Source organism: Leopardus geoffroyi, chromosome D1 (assembly GCF_018350155.1).
Source record: "Leopardus geoffroyi isolate Oge1 chromosome D1, O.geoffroyi_Oge1_pat1.0, whole genome shotgun sequence".
NCBI classification, from domain to species: Eukaryota; Metazoa; Chordata; class Mammalia; order Carnivora; family Felidae; genus Leopardus; species Leopardus geoffroyi.
In genome coordinates, this window is record NC_059329.1 from 115,451,965 (window position 1) to 115,477,528 (window position 25,564).

General features: G+C 56.4%; 1 protein-coding gene and 1 long non-coding RNA gene across 6 annotated transcripts in view; one reads left to right on the forward strand and one right to left on the reverse strand.

Annotated features, from left to right (window-relative positions):
* Positions 1 to 5,985, forward strand: part of LOC123602154 — a 14,853-nt gene extending 8,868 nt beyond the window's left edge. The window contains exons 2-3 of the long non-coding RNA XR_006714396.1: positions 932 to 941; positions 5,975 to 5,985. This is a non-coding gene — a long non-coding RNA (uncharacterized LOC123602154). The remainder of the gene's footprint in view (positions 1 to 931; positions 942 to 5,974) is intronic.
* The window catches only part of PTDSS2 (phosphatidylserine synthase 2), a 23,841-nt gene extending 11,179 nt beyond the window's left edge, over positions 1 to 12,662 (reverse strand). The window contains exons 1-2 of one of the 5 annotated variants that reach the window (XM_045486488.1): positions 12,289 to 12,662; positions 5,420 to 5,521 (exon numbers count right to left, since the gene is read on the reverse strand). In XM_045486488.1, the coding sequence (XP_045342444.1) occupies positions 5,420 to 5,521; positions 12,289 to 12,470 (284 nt within the window). In that variant the 5' untranslated portion in view covers positions 12,471 to 12,662. The remainder of the gene's footprint in view (positions 1 to 5,419; positions 5,522 to 12,288) is intronic. The other 4 variants (XM_045486485.1, XM_045486484.1, XM_045486486.1 and 1 more) reach the window with 4 other exon arrangements.
* Between the last annotated feature and the right edge of the window lie 12,902 nt (positions 12,663 to 25,564).

The following is a 25,564-nucleotide window of genomic DNA, read 5'->3' on the forward strand; positions in this document are numbered from 1 at the left end:
CTCCTGTATCAGAGCTTTAACATAACCCCATCTGTGGGGCGTTGTGCTTTTTTCTGAGCACTTTCTTTCCGGCGCTAGACGACCCTCCCAGACCTTCCTGGCATCTCCTGCCCCAGGCCTGGGTTCAGCCATTTCTCCGGGAGCCCCGGCTCCTTCCCTGGAGGATGGTCTTGGGAGCCACGTTCTGGGGGGTGACGTGCTCCTTGCCACTGGGGCATTATAGCTTCTGGGCCTCTCGGCCGATAGTCAGAGCTGTGTGGACAAACTGTGCAAACACACAAATGAGAAATGTTTCTCTGCGCAACCAGCTGTACCTACGTTAAGCTAAACACGAGTTCTTACTACGTCTCCGACCACCACCCGTTACCCCAGGGCCCATCCTCCCCCCGATCCCCTGTAACCTCCCACTCAGCGGTGAGACCGCACGGGGTTCCCACCGGCCGCCGGCCACGTACTCAGTTGTTCGCTCCAGGACGCGGGCCGCAGGATCAGAACTGGTCACCTGACCCCGCCGGGAACAACTTCGTCGACTAGAGCCCGGCGCTCGCGGGCGGGTGCCCTGCCTTGAGTCTTACGGACTCCCGCCCCTTCAGTGAGGGGGTTTCACGCGTTTGTAACACCCCGAGAGTCTGGCCACCGTCTGCATCCCTTCCTGGGTCCCCGACGTCCGAAATTATCTTTCCTTCACTTGTGAACATTAGGTTTACTCTGTGTTGTTGAGTCCTGTGCACACTGACCAACGCACAGCCACAGGTCCACCATCATAGTCATCGTACAGAACACTCAGAACACTCTCCACACTCCCCAGCGCTCTACCCCTGGCTCCCCCACTGCCCTAGAAACCAGTGACCTTACCACCACTGCACCTTTACCAGAGTCACACGGCTGCAGCGTGTGTGGCCTTTCCACATAGCTTCTGTCACTTAGTAAGACGCGTCTGAGTTTCACCTACGTCTTTGCAGTGTTAAAAAGGAGACAGCAGGCCCAAAACAAAGTCACTTGGGCTGAGCCCCGTGTCAGCAAACCACGACTCAATCCCCACCCAAACAAAGTGTAGTATCGGTCCCAGGAGCGCAACCTTTAACCGGCCCACACGGGGCTAGCTGGCCCGCAGCCCCCTTCTGCCCCCCTCAGGAGGGTGACCCTGCCCCAAACCATGTGGTCTCTGTTAATGACTTCCTTCACCGCCACCCTTTCGTCTTCAAAAAGCCTGGCAGAGTCCCTTCTACTGCTGGATGGGACACCGCCCACCCATCAATCACTGAACGAAGCCAACTTGATCTTTAAATTTACTTCAATTTTTGTTACCTGACAATGGCTTCATACCTCATTTCATTTTGCTGCTTAATAACATTTCATCGTCCGGATGTACCTACTGGAGGGCACGCTGGCCGCTTCCACATTTGGACAATTAGAATAAAGCGGGTACAACGTCCACACGCAGGTTTTTGCGTAGACACGAGTTTCCACTTTAATTTCGATAAATACCTACGAGTCCAATGACCGGATTCCACGGTTAGAATAACTTTAGTTCTACAAGAGACTGTCAAACTTCTGGTGTCATCTTTGAAAACCCAAGATCGCCAGACTTTCTACTGTCTTTCCAGGAAGTGCTCCAGCTTCATATTTCACGCTTTGGTCTATAAACCTTCTCAATTCATTATCGTGAGAAGTGAAGAGCCTGTATCCAGTCTGCTGTCTCGCAGGGAACTCTCCGCTGTTCCGGGACCGTCTGCTGAGAAGGCTCTCCCCTGACGCCTTTGCTCCTGTGCAGCGACGAGGCGACTGCATTGACGTGGGCATGTACCTGCACCCCCCGGTCCGTCCCAGCCGAACGCTCTGCCAACACCACACTGGCCTCGTCACTGCAGCCTCACGGCGAGGCCAGCTGGTGCCGTTCCTCCAGCTTTGTTCCTCCTCAGTGTTCGGAGTATGTTGTATCTCCTGTGTGTTCTAATACGCAAAGCACGTTCACGTTTTACATGTAATAACTTCCGTATCTCTGTGTATACACTGTGTACACGCATGCCATCATCCCAGATGTCGCCGATGGGTAAATGGGGACGATAGGGTGAAGCCCATCCACGCAGCATACACCCCCAGCAATCCTACCCCACCGATGGACACCGCAACGTGGACGTCACGAGACCATCATGCCCAGCGGAAGAAGCCAGACACAGTGTGCAGGGTGGGTGACTCCGTGTACACGAAATGGTACAGGAGACAAGAGGAACCTGTGGGGACAGACGGCCCATGCAGAGGGCTGTATCTCCACAGGTGTGTGCATCTGTGGAAACTCACTGAGCCGTGCTCTGGTTAGACACATGTTGCATTAAATTACTGGTTGATAAACTTGACTTCAAGAGAAAAACAAAACCTACTCCCCCAAAGTAACAGGACTTGTTAGACCCATAAAAAGAACAATACACACAAGCTGATGGAGAGCTTACAGAACACAAGCCAATTTCCTACTTTTTTAACGATGTACTCATTGGGTTTTTTTTTTGACAGTAAGCATAATTTTTAGAAGCTCTTCCTTTACAACAAGACAGAAGCCCGAGCGCATCAAAAGCTCTGATGTGCTACCAAGGGGCGGGGCTGGGGCTGGGGCTGGGGGGGGCTGCCCGGAAGTGCCAGCCTCAGCCAGGCAGGGGTGCTGAGCTGGGGGCGGGCTGTGTGCCCATGCGTCCACACACCCAGGAGATCCTGGGAAGCAACAGCAGAGCCACGGGTGGCGCGAGAATGGGGCTGAAGCAAGGCCTCCAGGGACGAGCCAGGAGTAGGTTCCAGGCACCACGTGCAGAATTACGGGGCCAGGAAGGTGGCCCTTCTCTGTCCCAGGAGGGAGAGACTGTGAGCTACGAAGACCTCCAGTGTCCCCAGGACACATAACTTCAGAGCAGCAAAGTGTCCAGGAGCCCTCCCATCCCCACCCCCCTCAAGGCCTCTCCTTCAGTGACCGCGCACAGGGGCTGCTGGGCGAGGGCCCAGGCACCTGCTGCTCACTGTCCCAGCCACTCGCGTGCAGGGGCAGCTCAGGATAGGAGCCGGCACAGGGCCAAGAGGTGGGACATACCCCCGGGTCTAGGCTGGAGGGGCTCCCTGGCAGGCGTCCGATGAGTCAGAACCCGGGCCTTGCCCTTGGAGGGCACTCCGAGGGTGCCCTGCGTGGGCCCACTGTGGCTGGGGTTGTGCCCTACCTGTGACAACTCTTGCCTGGTGTCATTGGAACTGCTCACTTCTGGCCTGACCCCACAGCCAAGGGGGGACACCTCTTGAATGTGACCAAGTCCCGCTTTCTTTCTGGTCTCTGCCCATCTGGGCCCAGCAGACACCTGGCACTAACAGACAAAGGCACAGAGAAGGCCACCTTCTACTTGGAAATGCCCGCTGAGCACACTCGGGCTCCCACCACAGCCTCCATGCCTCCTACATCCACAGGTTCAGTGTCCCTGATGAGGGACCCGCCACAGTGAGGGCAACCTGGGGCCGCCCAGAAGGGCCAAGCTCCCTCTACTTCTGGACCCCATCACCCACACACGCTGCACCGAGCAGCCCCCCTGCATCAGTGGGACACCAAGTAACGGGCAGTGCCGTGTGCAGACGTGCTGGGCCCCAGGCTGACACCCAGGGCTCAGGAAACAAGAGATAGACCCGGCAAAGCCGCCCCGGGGGACAGCGTGAGAGATGCAGGAAGGCAGCCCACAGGACGTGCAACCAGGAGCCAGGGACGCGGCGCAGGGACAGGGCGCAGGGCCAGAGCCCCCACCCTCTGGCTGTGGCCTGGGAGACAAACTGGGGGCTCTGAAGCGCGTGCACTCATGGGCGGCCGGACACACCGCTGAGAGAGCACCGGCATCCTCACGGGCTACTGATGCCTGAGAGCAAAGAACGGTGCTCGGGACGCACTTCTGGGCCGGCGCTAACACCCCTCCTTTACAAGCCTGGCCCCGCCAACCAAATCTGACCTCCGGTCCTCCGGCGCTGCCCTCTGCCTCTGTCCCTGCCCTGGTGCCCGTCACACCAGGGCAAGTGGGTCAGAGTTGCAACAGGGGCTTCCTGAGCCTGGGGGCGTCCATCCAGTGCAGAAACCTCACGGGAATCTGCTCTAAAACCAGCCAATCTGCCTCACCCACTTCTGAGAGTGGCCTCAGAATCCGTGGGATTCCAGCAAGGGACACAACCGGCCAGCGAGTCTGGAAATAATGCCGCAAAGGCAGTCTACCCGCTTCCCGACCCGCACAACGCCATCACGCCCGAGAAGCCCACTTAAAATTTTCCGAAAGCAGCAGTATCAGAGCTCAGCACGGCTCTGCACACACAAACCTGTACACTCTCAGATGCCCAAACTCACGGGCTCCGTGGTCCAGTGATTTATAATAAGAAACACTTGGCCTCCACCCCGCCCCGCCCTGCCCCTGGCACGGAGCCCCTAAACCGCAGGGATTTCTGAAGGGCTAAAGGTTTCTTGTGTTATGTCACTGAGGCGAGTCTCGGGCCCTCACCTGAGGGTGAGGACTGGCCGCCAGGAGAACCGGCCGCGGGACTGGAGGGCTGGAACTCTCTGTCCCACCCCCTGACCTCCGGGGATGGGAGAGGCGCTGAAGGCTGAGTCAAATCACCAAAGGCGATGGGACAGTCGCTCATCCCCCACAAGACCCAGGGCACCAAGTTTTGAGAACTTCTGGGTTGGTGAACAGGTGGAGGTCGGGGGAGAGTGGCGTGCCTGGAGGGGGCACGGACGCCCCAAGCCCTCAGACCTCGCCCCGGGCACCTGTCACCCCTGGCTGTCCCTCACTTACTTCCTTTTTAATCAACCGGTGATCTAGCAACACGCTTCCCCGAGTTCTGTGAGCCGCTCTAGCAAATTAATAGTACCAAGAAGGGGGTCACAGAAACCTCTGATTTGCAGCCATTTGGTCAGAAGCACCGGTGACAACTGGGGCATGTGGCTGGCACCTGCAGGGGTGATGGGGGGTGATCTTGCAGGACCGAGCTGAACCGTAGGCCACTCAGGCAGGGTCCAGGGCACTGCTGGTGGGATGTGTAGGGAGACCATCCCTCCCGCCAGAACTAGTGACCAGGACCCCTCCTGGGCTCCACCCTAGAGGCGCTGAGGCACATTCTGGTCTGTTACTCGTGCGAATCCCTCACTGGCTGCAGGTCCACGAGGGGCAGCACCCTCAGGAGCCCTGAGACAGGTGGAGGAGGGGTAAACACAGCACAGAGCTCCAGGAGGCAGCCGGGGAGGGACGCTTCGGGCACACGCAGCGGGGACACCGGGAGCCCGGCCAGCCCGCGAGTGGATACTGGCCCCGCGAGCCACAGGCCAGCCCGCGGAGAGCAGGGACCCCGCCCCCCCCCCCCCCCACCCAAGCACGCCAGGTGCCTGCACCCGCCAGGCCGGGGGCCGTGTTACCTCTTGGTGTTATAGGCCGTGTCCCGAGGCGTCTCCTCCAGCAGAGTCACGTAGCCGAGCACACAGGTGAGGATGAAGAGCACCGTCAGGGTGTGGGCGCGCCTGAAACCCAAACACACGGCTGGCGTCAGAGCCCGGGGCGCTACCGCACCTGGGACGCGCGGGCACAGCCGCGGCTCGGAAACCCCGGCGGGGAGCCGGCGGCCGGGCGGGAAGAGCGGTGGCGCGGTGGGCGCCGCGGGCTGTGGCTCAGAGGAGGCGGCGGCCCTGCTGGGTCCGGGGTGGAGGCAGCGGGCAGCAGGTAAACGCGGCGGTTTCCACTGAGCACGCTACGACCAGCCTCACAATTCGTGAAGCGACCACATCCGAGAGCTCCGAAAGGACAGCCCAGGAACACGGAGAAAGGGACCCCCGGACCCAAAGCGAGACGGTGCGTGTCCGCCGCGGAGAGACACGGGCTCCGGCCCCGGCCGTGAGCCAGCGGACGGCCTCCCCGGGAAACAGGGCCCGCAGCGGGCAGGCACCCGGACTGCGGGGCGAGCGGCCGATGCCGAGACTCCAGGCACTACCCTGGCTCTCCGCATCTAACACCTGCGAGTCCTCGGAGAGGACGCGACCCCTCCACGCCTCGTGTCCTGACCTCGGAGTGAGGATGCTTCCACATCCAGCACAAACGTCTTTCAGGAATGAACTGAACACTCTCTGGGCAGGAAAGAGGAGACAGTAAGGAGAGAAGCAGGGCTGCTCCAAGAGCGCTGCCAGAGGAAGGGAGAAACCAGGCTGCCGCGAACGGAAGAAGGGCAAGAGAAACGGCGAAACAGACTGTTCTCCGCCCCAGCTCTTCAAAACGTGTCCGCCCACGGCAAGCGGCCACTGTACCGCCGTGACGGGGCCGCCGTGGCCGAAGGAGACGCTGCACGGATCAACATGGACTCCATGTGGCAGATGTGGTCTCCCGGACGCGGAGACCGGGAAGCAGAGAAGGCTCACTGCATCCCTGCGGCAACAGCGGAGACGTAACCCAAACCAACACGTCGGCTGGGGGGGGGGCGCGCACATAACCCACCCGAGGCGCGGAGGGGACGGGGACGGGAGCAGAGACCGGAAACCGGCAGACCCCACTGCAGACTCATCACTAACTGACCGGACATCCCTAAAGCACCTGGATGATGGAGCCTGTGCCACACACAATACCGCTCGGCTGTGGGGGCCTCAGGCACGCCGGGAGGCCCGTCTCCGGGACACACGCACCACAAAACCCCACTTACGTGGCCTTCTCCAAGGCCAAACTACGATGACAGAGACCGGGCCAGAGGCCGGAGTGAGGTCCTGTTCTGTGCCTGGCCCGTGACGGCGGTTCCAGGAAGCTACGCGCACCAAAGCTACAAACAGATTCGCTGTACAGCAACTTACAACAAAACGTTACGAATCGACCGTTGTTGGTGCAAGGTCAGGATCCAGGGAAGCATGCCGGGAGAGCCGGAGTGGTCTACAGGGCACGGGGCAGAACGCCCGTCCCGTGTACCTTCGAGAAGACACCACCCAGAGACCAGCACAGGTAAGGAGCACAGAGCAAGAACCCGCTGGGCCCAATTCCTGTCCCAGGAGTTCTCAACGGGTTTCTCCAAAGGGTGCATGTTTCCGAAGTGGCAAGTTGTTTCCCCACCAGTGACAGGTCGGTCCAAGGGGGCTCCAGGCCTCCAGAACTGGGAGAAGTGCCCACAGCAGGCAGACCAACAGTGTGCGGGGTTCATGGGACCACCTGCTGGGAGCCATCTGCCTAGGAAAGGGACGGGACTGTCCCAGGGGCCTGGCCATGGGCCTGCGCGGCCACCTGGCCCAGAGGGTTCCCAACAAGGCAAGTGTCTATGAGAAAAGGGATGGGAAGGAGCCCCAGCCTCAGGGAGGAAGGAGAGTAAACTAGATTAACAGCCCACAAACTGGCATCAGACTTGCAGAAGGAAAAACAAGCCAGTCAGCTTGAGGAGAGACGACCACATGGTCCGGAAGAGATCCGAGGGGCAAAGGGAACACCTCGTTGATGCGCTGTGGCCCAGGACCCGTCCACGCGGCTTCAGGGACGTCAGGACGCCAAGGTGCCGTGCAGGGGCCCGCTGGGCACCCCGCCCCCCCCCCCCCCCCCCCAGGCACCAGGTCCTGCCAGGATCTAAGAAACACACAGCACGAGAGGCACCCTGCAGATGCCCCACCGAAACTGCATCTCTGGAGCACAGAAGCTTTTGTCCCAGGACTTAAAAAATGACTTCGACCCTCTGGCTTCTGTCGTATTAATTTCCACAAACACGATAATCCTCCTATCGTTTCTCTGGGCTGAGACACATCCCCTGAGGAGCCCCAGACAGCTCCAGTCACAGATCTTTCCATCCTCCGAAAAAACACAAGGATTATCTGAAAATGAAAAACAACTTTTTGTCCCTTGAAATAAATGTTCCCACTGTCACTCGGTCAGTCACCCCCGGCCCTGTGGAAACAGGAATAAGGAATCAGTAGGCCTCCCTCTGTCCCATCCGAGGCAGGGAGGAGCACAAAGTCCAGGACCCAGAGGTAGAGCACAGAGCACCGAAGTCTCACAGAACAACAGACTTCAGAACCGCTAGGGTCAAGTGCTACTAGAAAGTAAAATTTTTATTACTAAATTATGATGAAATGCATCTTTACGAAGGCTCCCTCCTTCTGTACAGCAAGGGGACCTGAGCAGATGCTTTCCCAAAGACACGATGGCCAAAAGACACGTGGAAACGTGGAAAGGTGCTCGACGGCACTCATTACCGGGGAAATGCAAATCAAAACCAGTGAGCTGTCACCTGACACCTGTCAGAATGACTAGCGTCAAAAAGACAAACCACCAGTGTCGGAGAGGAGGAGGAGGAGGAGGCGACCCCATGCGCTGTCGGTGGTGTGAACTGGTGCAGCCTCTGCAAACAGCATGGAGGTTCCTCGAGGAACGAGAATAAAGTTGCCATAAGACTCAGTCATCCCACCACTGGGGACTGGAGGGAACAAGACGCCAAGTTGGAAAGACACACGCTCCCCTAGGGAACTGCTGCGTTACTCAAACAGCCCAAGTGCCCACCGACTGGACTGGACGGAAAGGAATGTTATCCAGCCACACCCAGGAATGAAATCTTGCCATCGGCAACACAGGTGGCCCTCGAGGGCATCGTGCTGAGATCAGTCGGAGAAAGACAAACACCACGTGATCTCTCCTACGTGTGGAATCTAGACACAAAACCCAAACTCACAGATAGATACAGAGGCACTCTGGATGAAGGCAGAAACGTAGGTGCAGACTACCTGCTGTCAGGAAGACGAAGTGGGGTTCGCATGGTCAGGACTCGATCCCTGACCCAGCAGTCACTACAGGCAGCCGGCAGTGGTAAGGGGAAATGCCAGGTCGGCGCCCAGGAGACAGAATGCCGAGAATTCTTTCAGACCACCGCTCAATCCACGGCCTGTGCTTTCCTCCCATTTTTCCCTGTAAAGTCTACGTTTCCTGCTCTGACAGTTTTCCCTGGAGAGGCAATGGGGCACAGCGGGAAAATACGGATTTTGGTCATCAGCTTTGCCGCTCAGTAGACTTGCGGTCTTGAGCAGCTTTCTTCGTCTTTCAGAGCACCATTTCCACGTGTGGAACACTCGGGGAGACCTCCTGTCCCTCCCAGACACCCCCTGTCCCACCTCCCTGGTGCTGGGAAGACCAGCACATCCTCTGGGTTAGTGGCTAATAGAGAACTCAGGGAGCTCTGAGCGGCCGTAAATCCCATGACTCTCCAGTCACTCAGCAAGGGCGAGGGCGTGAGGACAGCTGGCTCCCTGCCACGATGAGTGGAAAATACCCAGCTGTCAGTCCCTCTCTCGAGATGACCACGCTCGTTATGCCAAGTGGGCAGGAAGGGAGGCCCGCCAAACCAATTAGAGAAAACATGAAGGTGTGGCTGGCACACTGAGAGCACAAGGCAGCCTCGGCCAGGAAAGGCCAAGACCAGAGGGCCTGCCCCAGGTGTGCCAGAGGTGCCTGCGGCCATGACACTGACCCTCCCCGGCTGCTGATCAACATGACCAAAGAGGAATCCGCTGCAGAGTCAAGCTTTCCAGATCCGGGCAGAGCTGGCAAACCCCGACCCCACAATGACTGAGAAAGGCATTTTCCAGAACCTGGGGCACCGAGATCACCCCTGCGCATTCTTGCTGCTACTATCGGACGCTGTGGACAAGAGTCCTGGGGTCGCCGAGAGTGCTCACCCGAGGCCCAGTGTTACAAGACACCAGCACACGGCAAGCACTCCCACAACGTCACAACCGTCCCTCCCCTCCCTGCTTTAGGAGCTGATCAGGAAGTGTGCCAATCCGGTGGCAATTCACCCACCTTCCATCCACAGGTGGCAGCGTTCAGTAGCACCTCTCCAGGACATCAAGTCTCCAAGTGGCTCCCAGATAATCTTTAGAAAACGAGGGCTAACACATCTTTGTGCCGTTCCTCTGCGTCTGCGGTCCTGCTTCCCCCTGGATGTTCTGCACCAGAGGACCACCCCAACCAGTAGAAGACTTGGTGTCCTTGCCACCACAGACCCCGGCAGTCCTCACGCCCGCCCCCTTGGGCCTTGTTTCCGGGAGGCCAGCCTCAAGCTCCAAGGCGCAGGCAAACCCTGAACCGAATTACACAGCCCCTGGCCGACAAGGGATAACAAAGACACTCCAGAGTCCTCCTACGTGGCCGCGCACAACCACCGTCACTGGGCATCTTTGGGGAAAACCCTAAAAGTAAGGTTTCGAATCCTGCAAAAGTTCCTTTGAGTAATTCTGGAACAAAAAAATCATTTCCACAAATACTAACTTTTAGTCTTTACAGGAGGTTTTGTACCACTCGTTACTAAAACTCTCTCAAACACAAAATAAAAGTTTTCAAAACCGGAACACATCAAGTCAGTGAGGAGAGACTAAAAAGGTGGCGAGTGGCTAAGCTCTACAGGTAAGAATGAGTAATTCTCACCAAGCAGGCATCTGGTTACCCGCCAGGAGAAATGAGAAGTTCCTTCCCCTATACAGGTGAGGGGGGGCCCGGGACGCAGCAAGGGCCTGCACGGACCACAGAGCACAGCACCCCTCACACCCGCGGTGGGGAGGCAGGAGCCATCCATCCAGGAGATCCACGAGGCAGGCCCCTGAAGCTAGCCAGCCCTGTCACACTGCCTCCTGGAAAGCCTTCCAGGCCCCCAGCAGCCCTCCTCATAGGTAAACTCGGCTATAGCAGGCCCCTGTGTGTCCAGTACCCGACTGACCAAGCACCTTTGTGCACAGGACCCGAGGGCTGTCGTCGGCGTCTGCCTTTCACTGCACGAGGTGAGGCATGTGCTCCCCGGTTCCTGCTGGTGCATCCCCTTCAGCCAGTACATCTCATGATTCTGAGGCCCCAGGCTTACGCCAAAGTCTAAGCTTCCCGTTTGGTTCTCCGCTGCAGTCCCTAGAACAGCAACGGGCACCCAGTTGGGGCCCCCAAATATGTGCACAAGCAGGAAACAAGGACAACCGCCGTGTCCTAGCACGAAACCCTCCCTCCTGCAGCCCGAAGGGGCGTGCTCACAGACACAGCTGGTGGAGAGGCCTGGCCTGCAGGTCCAAGAGTGCTCCGGTCTCTAGCTCAGGGGCCGCAACGCCCTGGATGAGGCATGCCATCCCTGTCTCGCTCCCACGGGCTCCGAGGCCACCTGAATGCACCGTGTCCCCAAAGCAAGGCTGAAAGCCAACCCTGCACGGCAGCTGCCAGCACCCACAGGGAAGACACCAACTTCGTCCAGATGCAGGGCTGCAGCCCTATCAACACCCACCACCACCCTGTACCTCTCCTGAATCCGATAAAAACCACGACACCCATTCGGCCCCACGCGTGCCTCCTCTTCGGTTTCTGCCGCTGCGGCGGCACCCTCCCCTGAAACGTCCAATTACTCCCGTCAGGCTCTCCGCATTCCCCGACCAGACCTTCCGTGACAATCCCACAGTTCGGTTCTCTGAAAAGCTGCCTCCACGTGGCATTCCCTTTGCAGCTGGAGGCCACATCTGCCTCCCTCTGTCCCCAAGGGCCTACCGCAGGCCTCAAATGCAGGCACTGTATTCTTGACAGGAACTCAGCATCCAGCAAAGAAAACCAAACCCCAGCCCTCAAGAAGCATGCTGTCTAGTACACGGGGTTTCTCTCTCTTACAGAGCAGCAAGGAGGCTGGGGAAGGTGAAGGGCTAGTCCAAGGTCACAGAGCCATGTGGCGTAGGAGCCACGCCTGGGACCTCACATACAGAAGTGCCCAATTCAGCATAAAGCAAGAGCGTGAACTCTTCCAACACAGGCTCCGGGCGGGGGGAGCGGTCAGGAATGCTCCCGGGGGCCTCTCCCTCCCCAACACCCGTTGAGGCAGACTGCGGGCAGCCTGACGCCGGGGCCTGGCTTGCAGACAGCCGTACGGGGGTCGAAGAGCAGGCTCCGCGAGAAGCCCCTGAAAAGAGACAGAACCCTTATTTCACAAACAGCCGCTCAACTCCTGGCACGTGGGAAGGTGCTCGCGCTAACGTTACTGCTATGCGCTGGGGGGAGAAGCCGATTCCGCACGACGCAGGCGCTGCGAAGAAACAAGATGACAGCGGGCACAGGTGAATTTGGGACAGGAAAAGCCTCTCCGACATGACTCTGGAGCCTACTCCTCCCGGGATATAGGGCAGGGGTCACAGGTGCCTGGCGGGACCGCCGCGAGGGACCAGCCGCGGCCGGGCGGGTCTCGCAGGCGCCCCTCCACCCCAGCACGACGTGCCCATCACCCTCGCGCCCCCCGGGCCCCCCCCCGCCGACCGCCGCCCCTCACCAGAAAAAGGTGTTGGTGCCGTCGTCGTAGACCTCGGACTCCGTGCTGCGGCGGCCCGCGCCCGGCCCGCTCGCTCGGCCTGCGGTCGCGCCGTCGGGCGGCTCCTCCAGCGAGGCCTTGCCCGCCGGCACAGGGGACCCCTGCCGCGGTCCCCCCGCGCCTCTGCGCTCACCCCTCCGCATGGCGCCAGCCCAGCCGCTCCGCCCCGCGCCTTGACCCCACGCACAGCGGGTCACCGCGAGGGCGCGCTGCGCACGGCGCGAGGAGCGCCGGGAAGGGGTCGCGGCGCTTCCACGGCGGGGTCTTGGGAGAGCAGGGGTTAGGGGCGGCTAGGAAAGGGTGGGCGGTGCCTTGTGGGACTTGTAGTCCCTGCGGCCGGGCCGCGGGGCACGCTGGGTCTCGTAGTCTCCGACGCCGCGGGTCAGAAGCAGTGCTTGCTGGGAAGGATGCCGCCTCGTTGCTAGGAAACCGGAGCCCGCTGGCCGGGTGAGCTGGCGTCTCCCCGCGTCGTGGCGCGTAGGGGCAACGCCAGACCCTCCTGCCCCGGCGGCGGGCCCCCAGCCTCTCGACCCCTTCGCCCTTCCGAGCGCCGGCCCTGGCCGCGCCGCAGCCTCGCCCGCGCTGCCTTGGAGCGTCTTCCCGCCGCGTGGTCGCATCCGCGTCCCTTTGGGGCGCCTCTCCACCCTCTATCCGACGTGCGAGGGGCCAGGTGCCGCCAGCCGCTCGGGGCTCTAGTCCGCAGGGTCCGCGGGCAGGCGGGTGGTTCTTTCAGGGGGTCTCCGCGGTCGCAATGCCGTGGATTTGCTGGTTTGGGTTGGCTCAAATTGTTAATACGATGAGGGCCCCCGCAGAAAAAAAAGGAAAAAAAAAAATAATAAATAAATAAATAAATAAATAAATAAATAAATAAATAAGGCCCCGAAGCTCTTTGCTTTGAAGAACAGTGGCAGCTCCTTTGAAGCTTCCCGCGCAGTTACATGTGACACGAGGTGTGTGCCCAAGGGAGGATACAGAACAGGACACAGATGTCCGTGGCAACATGATTCGCAGTAGCCAGAGGGGCAAGCAAGCTGAGGTCCCAGAACTGGTGGATGGCCACCCGAAGTGTGGTCTGTCCGTACAACCATGGGAAATCACTCGGCCCTAAACGAGGAACAAGGTGAACCTGGAAAGCATTATGCTCAGTGAAAGAAGCCAGTCCCAGAAGATTACATATTACATGATCCATTTACACGAAATGTCCAGAATAGGCTAATTCATGGAGACATTAAGATGAATAGTTACCACGGGCTGGGAAAGGGTAGGGGGCTGGGGGAGGTGATTGCTAAAGGGTACTGGGTTTCTTTAAAGGGCCATGGAAATATTCTAAAATTGCGGTGATGGTTGCACACATCTGTGAATTCACTAAAATCTACTGAACTGCACACTCCAAATGGCTGAATTGTGTGATATGTGAACTACACCTCAAAACTGTGTTTAATGTATATGTATGTGTTTACCTTGTGAACCCTAAAAATGAAACTGTCAGTTACACTGCGAGCAAAATGGGTTTATTCTGGAATAACATTGCAACCTAGGACAAGCTAGCCACAAGAAAACCATAGGCACGTCTTGGGAACAGAAGGGAGGAGAGCTCTTTTACAGAGGGAGGGAAGAGTTGGGGGAGGGAGCTGTTAGAAACTAAAAGTCCATTGGAGTAAACCGAGAGTTGGAAGTAGAGTGGCTTCTTATTGGCTGAGCTGTTGCCCCAGGAAGAGAAAATCTTGCTTCCTCTTGCTGGGGTTCTGAAGTACTATCCACCTGCAAGGTGTATACCTTCCTGTTGGCTGTGTTGACAACTAGTGCTGTGCGTGAGCGCTCCCCCTGCTGGCCTCCTAACGCCATTATTTTAAAATATTAAAAAAAAATTTTTTTTTAATGTTTATTTATTTTTGACAGACAGAGAGACAGAGCTTGAGCGGGGGGAGGGGCAGAGAGAGAGGGAGACGCAGAATCGGAAGCAGGCTCCAGGCTCTGAGCTGTCAGCACAGAGCCCGACGCGGGACCCGAACCCACGAACTGCGAGATCATGACCTGAGCTGAAGTCCGTCGCTCAACCGGCTGAGCCACCCAGGTGCCCCCAAAAATATGTATTTATTTTAGCGTGTGCAAGTGGGGGAGAGGCAGAGAGAGGGGACAGAGGATCGGAAGCAGGCTCTGTGCTGACACGCTGACGGCAGAGAGCCTGACGTGGGGCTCAAACTCACGAACCTCGAGATCATGACCTGAGCTGAAGTCAGACGCTCAACTGACTGAGCCACCCAGGTGCCCACCCTCCTGACTCCATTCTAAACGCGATTTCCTTTTATTAATTTTCACATTTTCCCCTTTGGATCAAGATCGTTCTTTGAAAGCGTCCTGGTCAAGAGTCAGGTTTTCCATATTTAATGCTTTTGTCTCTCGGTGCTAGGGAGGACCTTTTCTGGTTGTCATGTTCCGTGATGGAGGGAAAGTGCACAGCAGTTGGAAACCACTTAAGGCCACGCTGAGTAACAAGGAAGGTCAGGAGGGAGGACTCCCAGGTGCTCCCCATCTCTTGTGCGTGTTTATCAAGATCATAAGCATTGGAGATCATGGCTTTGGTACACCATTTTTACAAAAGTTTGACAGGTGACAAAATGCAAAACTTAGACAAAACAGAAGTGACACTACAATTCCAAATCGTGTGATGCTTCTAAACTAGGATCCTAGGTCTGAAGGTAGCCAACTGAAATATTTATTGGCACCTGTTCTGACTTAGGGGAGAAGAGTTCTCCCCACAAAGGCAAGCCTGGAGTCACATATGCCTCCTGGAGGTCCCCACTTGGAGCAGCCACCAAAGCAGAATAGTGAACGCCATGAGAGCACACAGGATCAGGTGTGTTTGGGGGGTTACAATGCAGGTATAAACGTGATGCAATGACTGATGAGCTCTTTGCAAAACCTCAAGGATGTATTAAAACTATGTTGTTATCTTGGGGCGCCTGGGGGGCTCCGTCGGTCGAGCGTCCGACTTCGGCTCAGGCCATGATCTCACAGTCCGTGAGTTCCAGCCCCGCGTCGGGCTCTGTGCTGACAGCTCAGGGCCTGGAGCCTGCTTCGGATTCTGTGTCTCCCCCTCTCTCTCCCTGCCCCTCCCCCACTCTTGCTCTGTCTCTCTCTGTCTCAAAAATAAATAATAAAAACATTTTAAAAAATTAAAGAAAAAACTATGTTGTTATCTCAAAAGAACCGATTGGAAACAACTGTTACCCAACCAGACGGACTGTGTCCTCGCTGCAGCAGCACATATACCAATCAGACAGCCTGTAAGGTTGCAAATTCAGAAGCTGTGAATCTGGATAGGAATCCAGAGCCAGATACTCGTTCAGATGAAGGAAGGACTTGTGAATCCTGAGCCTTCTAACCATCCAGAGAAAACAGCTGAAAAGATGAATTTGTCCCAGGTTCGTGATGAGGCTGTTTACAAAAGGCCATAATCAAAATAGATTTTGTCTTTCTCAAGGTTTTGGGAAATGCAGACAAGGGCATTGTCTTTCTGTGAAAGAGAGAAGCAGCAGCAGTGAGAAAAGGTACAGGGGCCTGTCTGGACGTCTCGGGGCAGTGTCTCGTCAGATGTCCTGTGCTTCGATTCTGGGAAGTCCACTCTCAGGACACCAGCTGGTGTGCAGGGCTAGTCGGGGTTTGGTGCTGTCTTCAGATGCGTCGTGTGAGTCCAAAAGTTTATTCCCTGGAGTTTGGCAGCACGAGGGTTGGTTCAAAGTTCCTGATAAGGGCCTTTCCGGTGAGGTTGAAGAGAGCCTTTCTGGATGTGTCATTTTCCCACAAATGAAGTCTCCAGATTGCAAGCTATGATGCTTCAGGTCGTTGTCTCCAGGAGCCCACTGTGAAAAAGATTGCTCTACCAAAGCATGGTTACTTGCTTTCTAATGTTTGTTTATTTTTGAGAGAGAGAGAGAGAGAGAGAGAGAGAGAGAGGGAGCTAGTGGGAGAGGGGCACAGAGGGAGACAGAGAATCTGAAGCAGGCTCCCCGCCATCAGCACAAAGCCTGATGTGGGGCTGGAACCCGCAAACCATGAGATCATGACCTGAGCTGAAGTTGGATGGATGCTCAATGGACTGAGCCACCCAGGCGCCCCAAATCACGGTTACTTTTAATGGAAGCAATTAGGCCTTTACAGTACTGACGTGTATCTCCTTTTAGCAACTGTGAGTCAGGGAGGCAGGGCCAAGTGCACTGGGCATCTTGTGACTGCCTCAAAGGGTGAGAGTCTATGAGTTTCCAAGGGAGCGGATCGGAGGTTTAGACGGACCAACGGCAGTTCTTCTGACCAAGGTATTTGGACGGTCTCTACAAATGTCCAATTAAGTCTTAAAAGTGTTATTTGTGCATCTGACAAACTCTGAGGATTGGGGATGAAATGCATGGTGACAGTGCTATGAAACCGGCTGAACAGCACAGACTTGCCAAAGCCACCGGCCAGTAAAATGGATTGCCTGGTCCTATGCAGTTCAAGAGGGGTTCCCAGGTAGGGATAATCTTTTCTAACAGAATTTTAGCCACAGAAGAAGCAGTGGCCTGTCTGTAAGAGAAAACTTTGGCCCAGCGAGAAAACATACAAACCGTGACAAAAACATACTTATGTCCACGAGATGGGCCAGCTGTGTGAAATCCATTTGTGTGAATGGGATTCTGTGGATGGCACTTCGGACAGTTAGGACAGGAAGGTGGGCACTTCTTGCTGCCTCATTAATATTTCCCCACCAGTGTTGGGTCACGAGTGCTGTCACTTTGTCAGTAGGTTAAATGCTCGTCCAGGGGTAAGTAGTGGGAGTTTTAGAATTTCTGATGGGGCCAGATTATTATTTGGTCCAAACCAGAGCTCTCTTCCTTTCCAGCCAACGGTTCTTAGATGTCCCCCTCTGGGACCAATTGCTGGGCATCCACATTATCATATGCAAGAGCACCCTTCGGACCAGATTGGCCTTGGGAGCAGCGAGCTGTGGCAAATGGTGTCCGTAGGGTGTGAGGCTGCTGAGGAATAAGGATGCTGTTTATTGCTTGGAGGTCCCGGACCAAACTCCCACCTCAGTCACTGAGTTTTCTCAAAGTAGGTGTTCCGGGGACTAGTACGGGAGGCAGTGAAGCCCCAAGCCTTGTAGTCCTCTGTAACGGGCTTGATGCCTTGAAGGGCGTGCTTATTTACAAGGGATTCATTCATTCTTGTTGGGAGGTACACCGGTACTGCACTCTGCCTGTATCAGCTGAAGATTTTGCCCATAGAAAGGATGGTGGATGACCTACTAGGGGCCAATAGCCAGTGTCCTCAGACTCAGCTATAGTGCCATCGAAGACACAGCATAAAAAAGATACTGAAGAATCATTTAATTTTCCCTGGTTGCCTATGTTGATTGCTATTGTCAAATTCTAGAATTATCTCCTCCTTTTGGGAGAAGCAAATTCTGACATGATGCTTTTCTAAGAAATCTCAGCCCAATAAAGGAGGACGAGAGGCAGAGGAACTAAGGAGAAAAGGGCGCATACCCCTCAAAGGGCCAGACAGGAGGAGTAGGCTCAGAGACAGGAACCTGTTGGGGTTTATGAGAGAACCCCACCATTGGAACCGTGTTAATACGTTGCAGCAGGGGCTGCATCATAGCTGTGGGCTGGGCACCAGGCGCACAGTTCCAGGGCCAATAAGGACACAGAGAGGTTCTCTCCCAATCTGGAGAGAAAGGACCAGAGCCCCATCAGTAGGAATTAGGAGGACACTGGGACAGCCTCACGGGAGCACTCCGTCTTCCCCGGTGCCTTGGCTCTTTGTAGTAACAGCAGAAACAGGAGGCAGGGGTTGGGTTTGTTGAGGGGCCTTCATTTGCTGGAGCTGAAAATTGAGGATTGTAGTGGTCTTTCCTTTAGGTGACTCCTCGAGGTTGCCAGCGAGCTGGTTTGCCAAATTAACTAAATCCGGAGTGGACATAGTTTCCCATTATATCTTGGTCCTTTTAACTAAAAGAGAACAACCCCAGTTCAGCCTGTCAGTGGACATGGAGTTAAGAGCTACCAAGGTGGATTCAGCATCTACAGCAATCCAGAATAGCCTTCGAAGATAATTTGGAGTAGATGGTGATAGTCATGAACAGGTTCGTCAGGCTTTTGTGTGCAAGCCTGGATCTTGTTCCGATCGACAGGCTTAGGAAAAGCTGTAAGCATTCAGTGGAGATTTCCAGTGAATGTTCTAGCATCATGCCAAAATGTAGGCATCTGTTTCTTTAAATCCCTTCCAGGATGTTCCTATTAGGATGCTTTCATCCAGTGTTTGGCCCGACCCTCACCAACAAGCATGTGGACCCATTGATATAAATCTGAGCACTCAGATTAGTAAATTTGAATAACTATGTTGAATTCTTCAGCAAATTTATGGGGTCTCAGTCACTTTAGGAATCTCTTTCACTATGGCTCAAAACTCAGCCTTAATCCAGGCAACGTAAGCAATGTGGCGTTCTTCGGGACCCCCAGCAGAGTTTACTGTAGAGGGGTAGGTATTAATAGGCTTGGGAGAGGAGGGGTGAGGAGAAGTTTGGAGGGAAAAGCAAGCTCAGCAAAAGGGTTAGAATGAGAGATAGGTAGAGGGGGGTTGGGGACGGTGAGGAGAGAAGAGAGGGAAACGGTGCCAGAGGCGGGGCCTGAGCGCAAGGCCACCCCACCTGTCAGGAGACAAAGAAGATGGGGAGGGGACAAGGCCTCAGAAGCCATGTGGACATCTTTCAATTGTTTGCCTGCCTCGGTTAGTTTACAAATAGTACTTTGCAAAAAGGCAGACTTTGAATCCAGAAACTGTTCGGAAGCCTCAAGGTATCAATGAAAATAAGCATCCAATTCAGTTTTGACAATTTTAGAGCCCATGGCTGTCCGATTGAGTTGTGAGGAAGGGAATTTTGGGGAGCTCGAAAGTTCCCCATAATGGCCATTGAAGTTGTAAATTGTTTTTTGTTAAGTTAGTCCGTATAAGAATGCACGTGAGGAGGGAGCACTGTTTTTAATCATGGAACCGGCAGGGCTCCCAGAAGAGTGGGGGCAGGGGCACCCTCAAAGCATTTTGATCACTGGGATCCCATTTCCCAGAGGCTTTTCTCCAGAGCCAAGAGGAAAATTCCTGAGCAGCACAGCCCCAGTAGGAATAGCCGGGCTCTAGAAAGGAGTCAGACAAAGGCCAAACGAGTACTCTCTGAAAGGATAAAGCCTTAGAGCAGGTCCTGAATAAAGTCTGGAGAGGTAGGATTTTATCCTACAAAACAGAGAGTGAAGCACAAATCCAGGCAAAAACTCACATTCAAACCCCAGGGTTGGCTAGGAAGCAGTGAGCCCAGCTGGCGCTGAGGGTGCTGGCACCTGTTTGCTCACCAGCCTCAGTTGCTGGGGGGGGTTGGGGGGGGGGTAGCGGTGTGTGTGTGCGTCCTGCCTGCATCCCACTTCTGACACCTAGTAATGTTTTCCTTAAAAATAGATCTGCCAGTTATTTTACCAGCGAAATGGGTTTGTTTATTCAGGAATAGTAGAAAATTGCTATTTGGGACAAGCAAGCTGTGACCAAACCATAGAGAGTTCCCTAGAACAGAAGAGAGAAATGCTCTTTTATAGAGCAAGTGGGGGAGTTGGGAGGACCTCTTATACACTAGAAGTCCATTGGCCTAAGAGATGGAAGTGTAGTGACTTCTCATTGGCTGGGCCGTGATGGTCCCCCGTTGGCTGGGTTGTTGAGGGAGAGGGAGGGGAGAAAACCCTCCTTCCTTCCCTGGGGCTGTGAAGCCCATTGGGAATGCAAAGGGCTGCGGGAGTGAGGGATGCACATGAGAGCTCCTCCTGTTGGTCTCCACTGAGTGTGAGTCAGGTTTCCTTTATTCTGTTTCACTGTATAGATATCTATATAGAGATGTACTCACCTGGCGCCTTTTCCCAGGCCCACCCACCAAGCATGGGGCCTGATTGTGATGTGACTCCAAGTCGCAGTCCCTGACCACTATGCTGAGCCTCCCAATAGGCCAGGCACCAGTAGATGTGCAAAGAAATGCTGGCCCCAGGAGGTGTGCTCTCTGGCTTGTGAAACTGAATGAAGGAACCCTTGTTTAGAACGGAGTTGGGAGACCAGCAGGAGGCGTGCTCACTAGTTGTCAACTGTAGAGCCAACAGGAAGAGACACACCTCGCAGGTGGATGCCACTTTACAACCCCAGGAGGAGGAAGCGAGCTTTCCTCTTAGGCAATAGCCTAGACAGCGAGAGGCCACTACACTCCCAGCTCCCAGCTTACTCCAGGGGACTTGTGGTTCACAACAGGCCCCTAACCACCCCCTTTCTCTGTTCTGGGAACTTGCCTGTGGTTTTGTTGTAACTTTCGTGTCCCAGATTTTAATTCTCTGCTATTCCCAGATAAACTCATTTTGCTGGTAATTATGGTTGACGGTGTCATTTTTAAGGTTAACAGGCCTTCCAGGATGCCCTCTGTCCGGCCCTGGGCCAACTCCACACCCCAGGCCCTGACCCCACCCACACGGGCCTGGGCTGCCAACTTCTCTGTGGCCACCGTCCAGTGCACGTGCGAGTGTGAGGCTAGGGCTGCACCTTGGTCTCCGTCCCAAAGGCCACAAGGAGTCATACAAGGTCACTTTCACCCGAACTAGGACCGTGGTCCCCACTGCACTGGCCTGCCCAGACTGACACGCCGAGACTTGCTTTCTCCAGGGAAGCGATGCTGGACCCGGGTGCCTAGAGCAGGTCAGCTCCCACCCCCCCCCTTCTTTCCAGCAAGCACCCCACGGGCTGGTTCCTCGCTCTGCCCTGAGGGCCCCTCAGAGCCATCCTCAAGGCCCCTTTTCTCCACCCCAGCTCTGTTCCGCCCAAATTCCCAGTGCTGCCCTCTGCTGTAGGGATAACTTCTTGGATATGGGTATTTCTCCCAAACTGTGCTGGGAGCCACCCCCCTCCTACGTGAAGGGGGCCACTGCCTCTCCAAGGCACAGACACTGGACAGGATAGGGCTGGGCGGGGGTGGAGCTGGATAGGGTCTGTCAGGTTTGGGGGCCGGAGTGGAACACTGGGCAGGAGCTGAGCCAGACCCCCAGGGGGTGCCCTCTGCCCTGAGTGCAGACCACATGTTAGTTAACAGTCGCCACCAGGCTCTGGCCACATGCCAGTGAGAATTCCCAAAGCTTTACAGACGCTAACTGGGGGGGCTCAGTCGGTTGAGCATCTGACCTCTGCTCAGGTCATGATCTCATGGCTTGTGGGTTCAAGCCCCACATCGGGCTCTGTGCTGACAGCTTGGAGCCTGGAGCCTCCATCGGATTCTGTGTCTCCGTCTCTCTCTCCCCTCCCCCCGTTCATGCGTGCTCTCTCTGTGTCTCAAAAATAAATAAGAACATTAAAAACAAAAAACAAATGCTAACTACTGTGACCTCCACACCCTCCTGGGTTCTATTTTTCGTCTCTGGCTGAGAGACGGAGATGCCGAGGCACAGAATGTTGGTGAGCCCCCTACTCTCAGCTCTTCTGTCCCCACTGGAACCTAGAGCTTCTCCCGACCCCCTGCCCTGCAAGGAGCGGTCCACCTGCGGCCTCGCCCCTGGGCCTGAGCTCACCTCCACCGTGTCCCCGCCTGGACCACTACCCTTCACTCTGGGTACAGCCTGGCTCAACCCTCCCTTCAGATACACGTGGCCTGGCAGGGTCCACCATGGGACTCAGGAGCGGGGAAGTTGTCTCAGAAGCCCGGCACTTTGTGGCTCAGGTGGCCTGGTGGCAGGTCACGGCACTTAGCAGAACGGCTCTGACGACACGGGCCAACACCCCGTGCCTGGGGCTCGCAGGGGGCCCGAGTCAGCCGGACTCACCCCGCCTGGGGCAGGGCCCAGCGGCCCTGGGCTTCCTCAGCCACACAGGCGATTGCCTGAAGGCCCAGGCACCAGGGGCTGTGAAGGCGGCCGACTCCGGCCTCTCTCGGGCATAGCTGGTCCTGTGAGCCACATGGAGCCACAGATCTGGGTGGCGTGTGTCCCGGCCTCAGGTCCCAAGGTTTCCCGAGGCCCGAAGGACCCACATTCATGGTGGTAAATACTGAAAGTATTCACAGAAATGCTCTCGTAAAACACCCTTACAGGGAAGGGAGAGGAATCTGCGGGTTTCGGAACGAGCAAGTCTGTAAAGGTGAACACACTGCAGAGAACTCCACCACATTCTGTTTTCTGAGGGCTGACGGAGAGGTTGGGGCTACGGGACTGTCAGCCCAGGCAAGAACGACTCCCTGCTCCTTAAAAACAGGAGCTGCCGGGAATTTAAGGCCCAGAGGCCTTGGCTAGGGGAGCATCAGGGAGACAGAGCTGCCCCCGGGGCGAGGACATCAGGGCCTGGGGTCCCCACCCTGAGGCCCTGGTCTCACGGGCAAGGACCTGTGTCTGGCCGGCCCCGGGAGCAGAGGCCCAGCCTGGGAGAGGAATCTTCCCTGCAGGGGCCAGAGGACGGGGGTGCGGTGGGGGGTGGGGTCCGCTGCCCCAGACAGGCGCTGTGAGCCAGAGAGGCCAGACGGAGGCCAGGGGCGTCTGGGACCAGCCCAGAGAGAGCTTGGGAGGCCCCGACTCCAGCTGACCTGGCTGTGAGCCTCTGAGCACTGTCCTCACCGAGACATCGGAGTAGCTTTGGGGCCACAAGACAGGCCACTGGGGCTGGGAGGGCAGACTCCCAAGGTGAGGACAGGCCCGTTCCTGCTTGCGGGATTTCACCTGGGGCACCCCCGGTGGCTTTGTCATCCTGAGCCCCTCCACAGCGTGGCCACCAGCCCCCAGTTAAAAGGAGTCGAGGCATGGGGCGCCTGGGTGGCCCAGTCGGTGGAGCGTCCGACTTCAGCCAGGTCACGATCTCGCGGTCCGTGAGTTGGAGCCCCGCGTCGGGCTCTGTGCCGACAGCTCAGAGCCCGGAGCCTGCTTCGGATTCTGTGTCTCCCTCTCAGGAGTCGAGGAGTCAGGAGTCCAGGAGTCGAGGCAGCCTGGAGACAGTGGGAACGGGAGGCCCGCCTCCTGCTGTACTTTGGCCTCACGGCCGGCTGGGCAGGGTGCCCTGGAGCTTGGGGGAGGAAGGAAAAGGGAGCAGGGTCCAGGGTCCGTAGCCCACAGAGGCCTCGCGCTCTCCCCAAGGCAGGGCAGCATGGAGCCCGACACGGGTTCCATCCTGCAACCCTGGGATCATGAGCTGAGCTGCAATCAAGGGTCAGACGCTCAGCGGACTGAGCCCCCCAGGCGCCCCGTAGTGATTCAGTTTGTAAAAATGATGTGTGTTATAGAAAACTGGAGGAAAGCAAGCTGAGGGAAGAAAAGCATATCGCTCCATTCACAGTTATATATATTCAACCTACTCTTCCGTTATTTTCAGGCATTTTCACTCAGTTGAGACAAAAAAAAAATGCATATGTGTTTTTAATCTGTGTTTTTTCACTTAACTGTGTAACATAAGCATTTTCCCATAGGCTCGTAGCACTTTGAAAGAATACTTTGTAACGGCTCGGCGGTGCTTTGTCAGACGTCTCCCTGCAGTTGGACATGGAGGTGGTTTATAATTTTTGCCTCCAAGGACAGATTCATATACATTGTCATTATTTTGGGGTTTCTTCCTTAGGATAGTTTATAAAAAGCTGAGTTAATGAAGCATAAGCCGTTTTAAGGCTTCTGATTCTTTTTGCTGAATTGCTGTCCCGAAGGGCTGTGCCAGATGGGACCGGGTGAGGAGCTCGGCCTTTATCTTACATCCTTCACCGAGAGTAGGACACCTGTCCCTGTCGGGCCAGGCATTCCTCCCCCACCTGGGCTGGAGACTCCTGCAATGACGCCTGTGTCAGGGGAAATCCCTTGGGTTGTTTTAACATGATGTGAATGTAAATGCAGACAGACCCCCCCTGCGCCGGCGGAGTTGGAGCCCAGGAGCTGGCTGGCAGTGTGGACCATGGGTTCGCAGTACTCGTGCTCAAAAGCCCTTGCCTCTGTTCCCTGAACTCTAATGGGCCATTTGAGGCCCGTTGGCCTGTGCACACTGCTGTGTGACCCTAGCGTGCTTCTACCTTCTCAGGAAAAGTGATCGTGGTTCCCGAGCCACCTTGCAGGAAGTTGTGGGCAAGTGACCAACTATGTGACAGGTGGAGCGCCCCTCCTTCACGTTCCTCTCCCTGCTGGCTTGAATGTGGCTGTGATGCCTGGTGGTTTAGCAGCCACTTTGAGCCATGTGGTGAGACCAAGTGCTTACAGTGGCAGAACAACAATTACTGCTAGTCCTGGACTCACCCTGCCATGGGGACTCCGCGGCCTCAGTCTTAGTGCACGTGTCTGGGTTTGCTCCATCACACCCGCACAGGCTCTGTGCCGCTAGGTCCCTCTCTCGGCCCCTCTTTGTCACAGTTTGGTCCCGGCCCCTGCTGCTGTCACAGCCTGCCATGGGGTTCCCGAAGCAGAAACGTGGGTGAGATGGAGCCACATAATCCCAGACACAGGGTCACATGGGCTGCACGATGATGTGCCCTGACGCTGTGGGCGCTGCCTGTCCCCCGTGACCTCAGGTGCCCACTAACGCTGTTCCATGTTTCCGCGCGCCTCGCCCTGCTGCAGCTCCGCTCCGTCCTCAGCTTCCGAGCCGGCGCCCCACGTCCCTGTTGGGGGCACTCTGCTCCCGGGTGGCCCAGAGCCTTCCCCAACTGCTGCCCGAGGACCACAGGACCCATGCGGCCCAGGGCCAGCCTGTGCCCTCAGGATCCCAAAGGTCCTCGCCTCTCCCGGTTGGGGTCCACAAAGCAGGGGCTCAGGGCAACAGTTTCTTCTTCGTCTTCAATCCTTCCTGCCCATTTCTCCTCCAAGGGAACCAACACTGGACTTGGGGAGTGGGAGTCAAGGGCTGGATGCCCTGGGGGCGGGGGGCGGGGGGCTGGGGGAAGTGTGTCCTGGGATCTGGAAGAGTGAAGCCTGGGATAGTGGGGAGTGCTCATGCGCTCCACTCATGCTGTACCCCAGGAGGGAGGTGCCAATCTAACTCATCTTATAGGGGAACCCCCCTGCAGGTGAGGGCAATGCCCCCAGGTCGGGGGAGGGGTCCCCACCTGACCAGGTCCTCAGGAAGGTGTCAACACCCCCCCCCCCACACACACACACACACAGGGAGGGGTGTGCCTTCCAGCACAGGAGTGGCAGCAGAAGGATCAGCCAGGAGAAGGAGGAAGAAGGAGGGA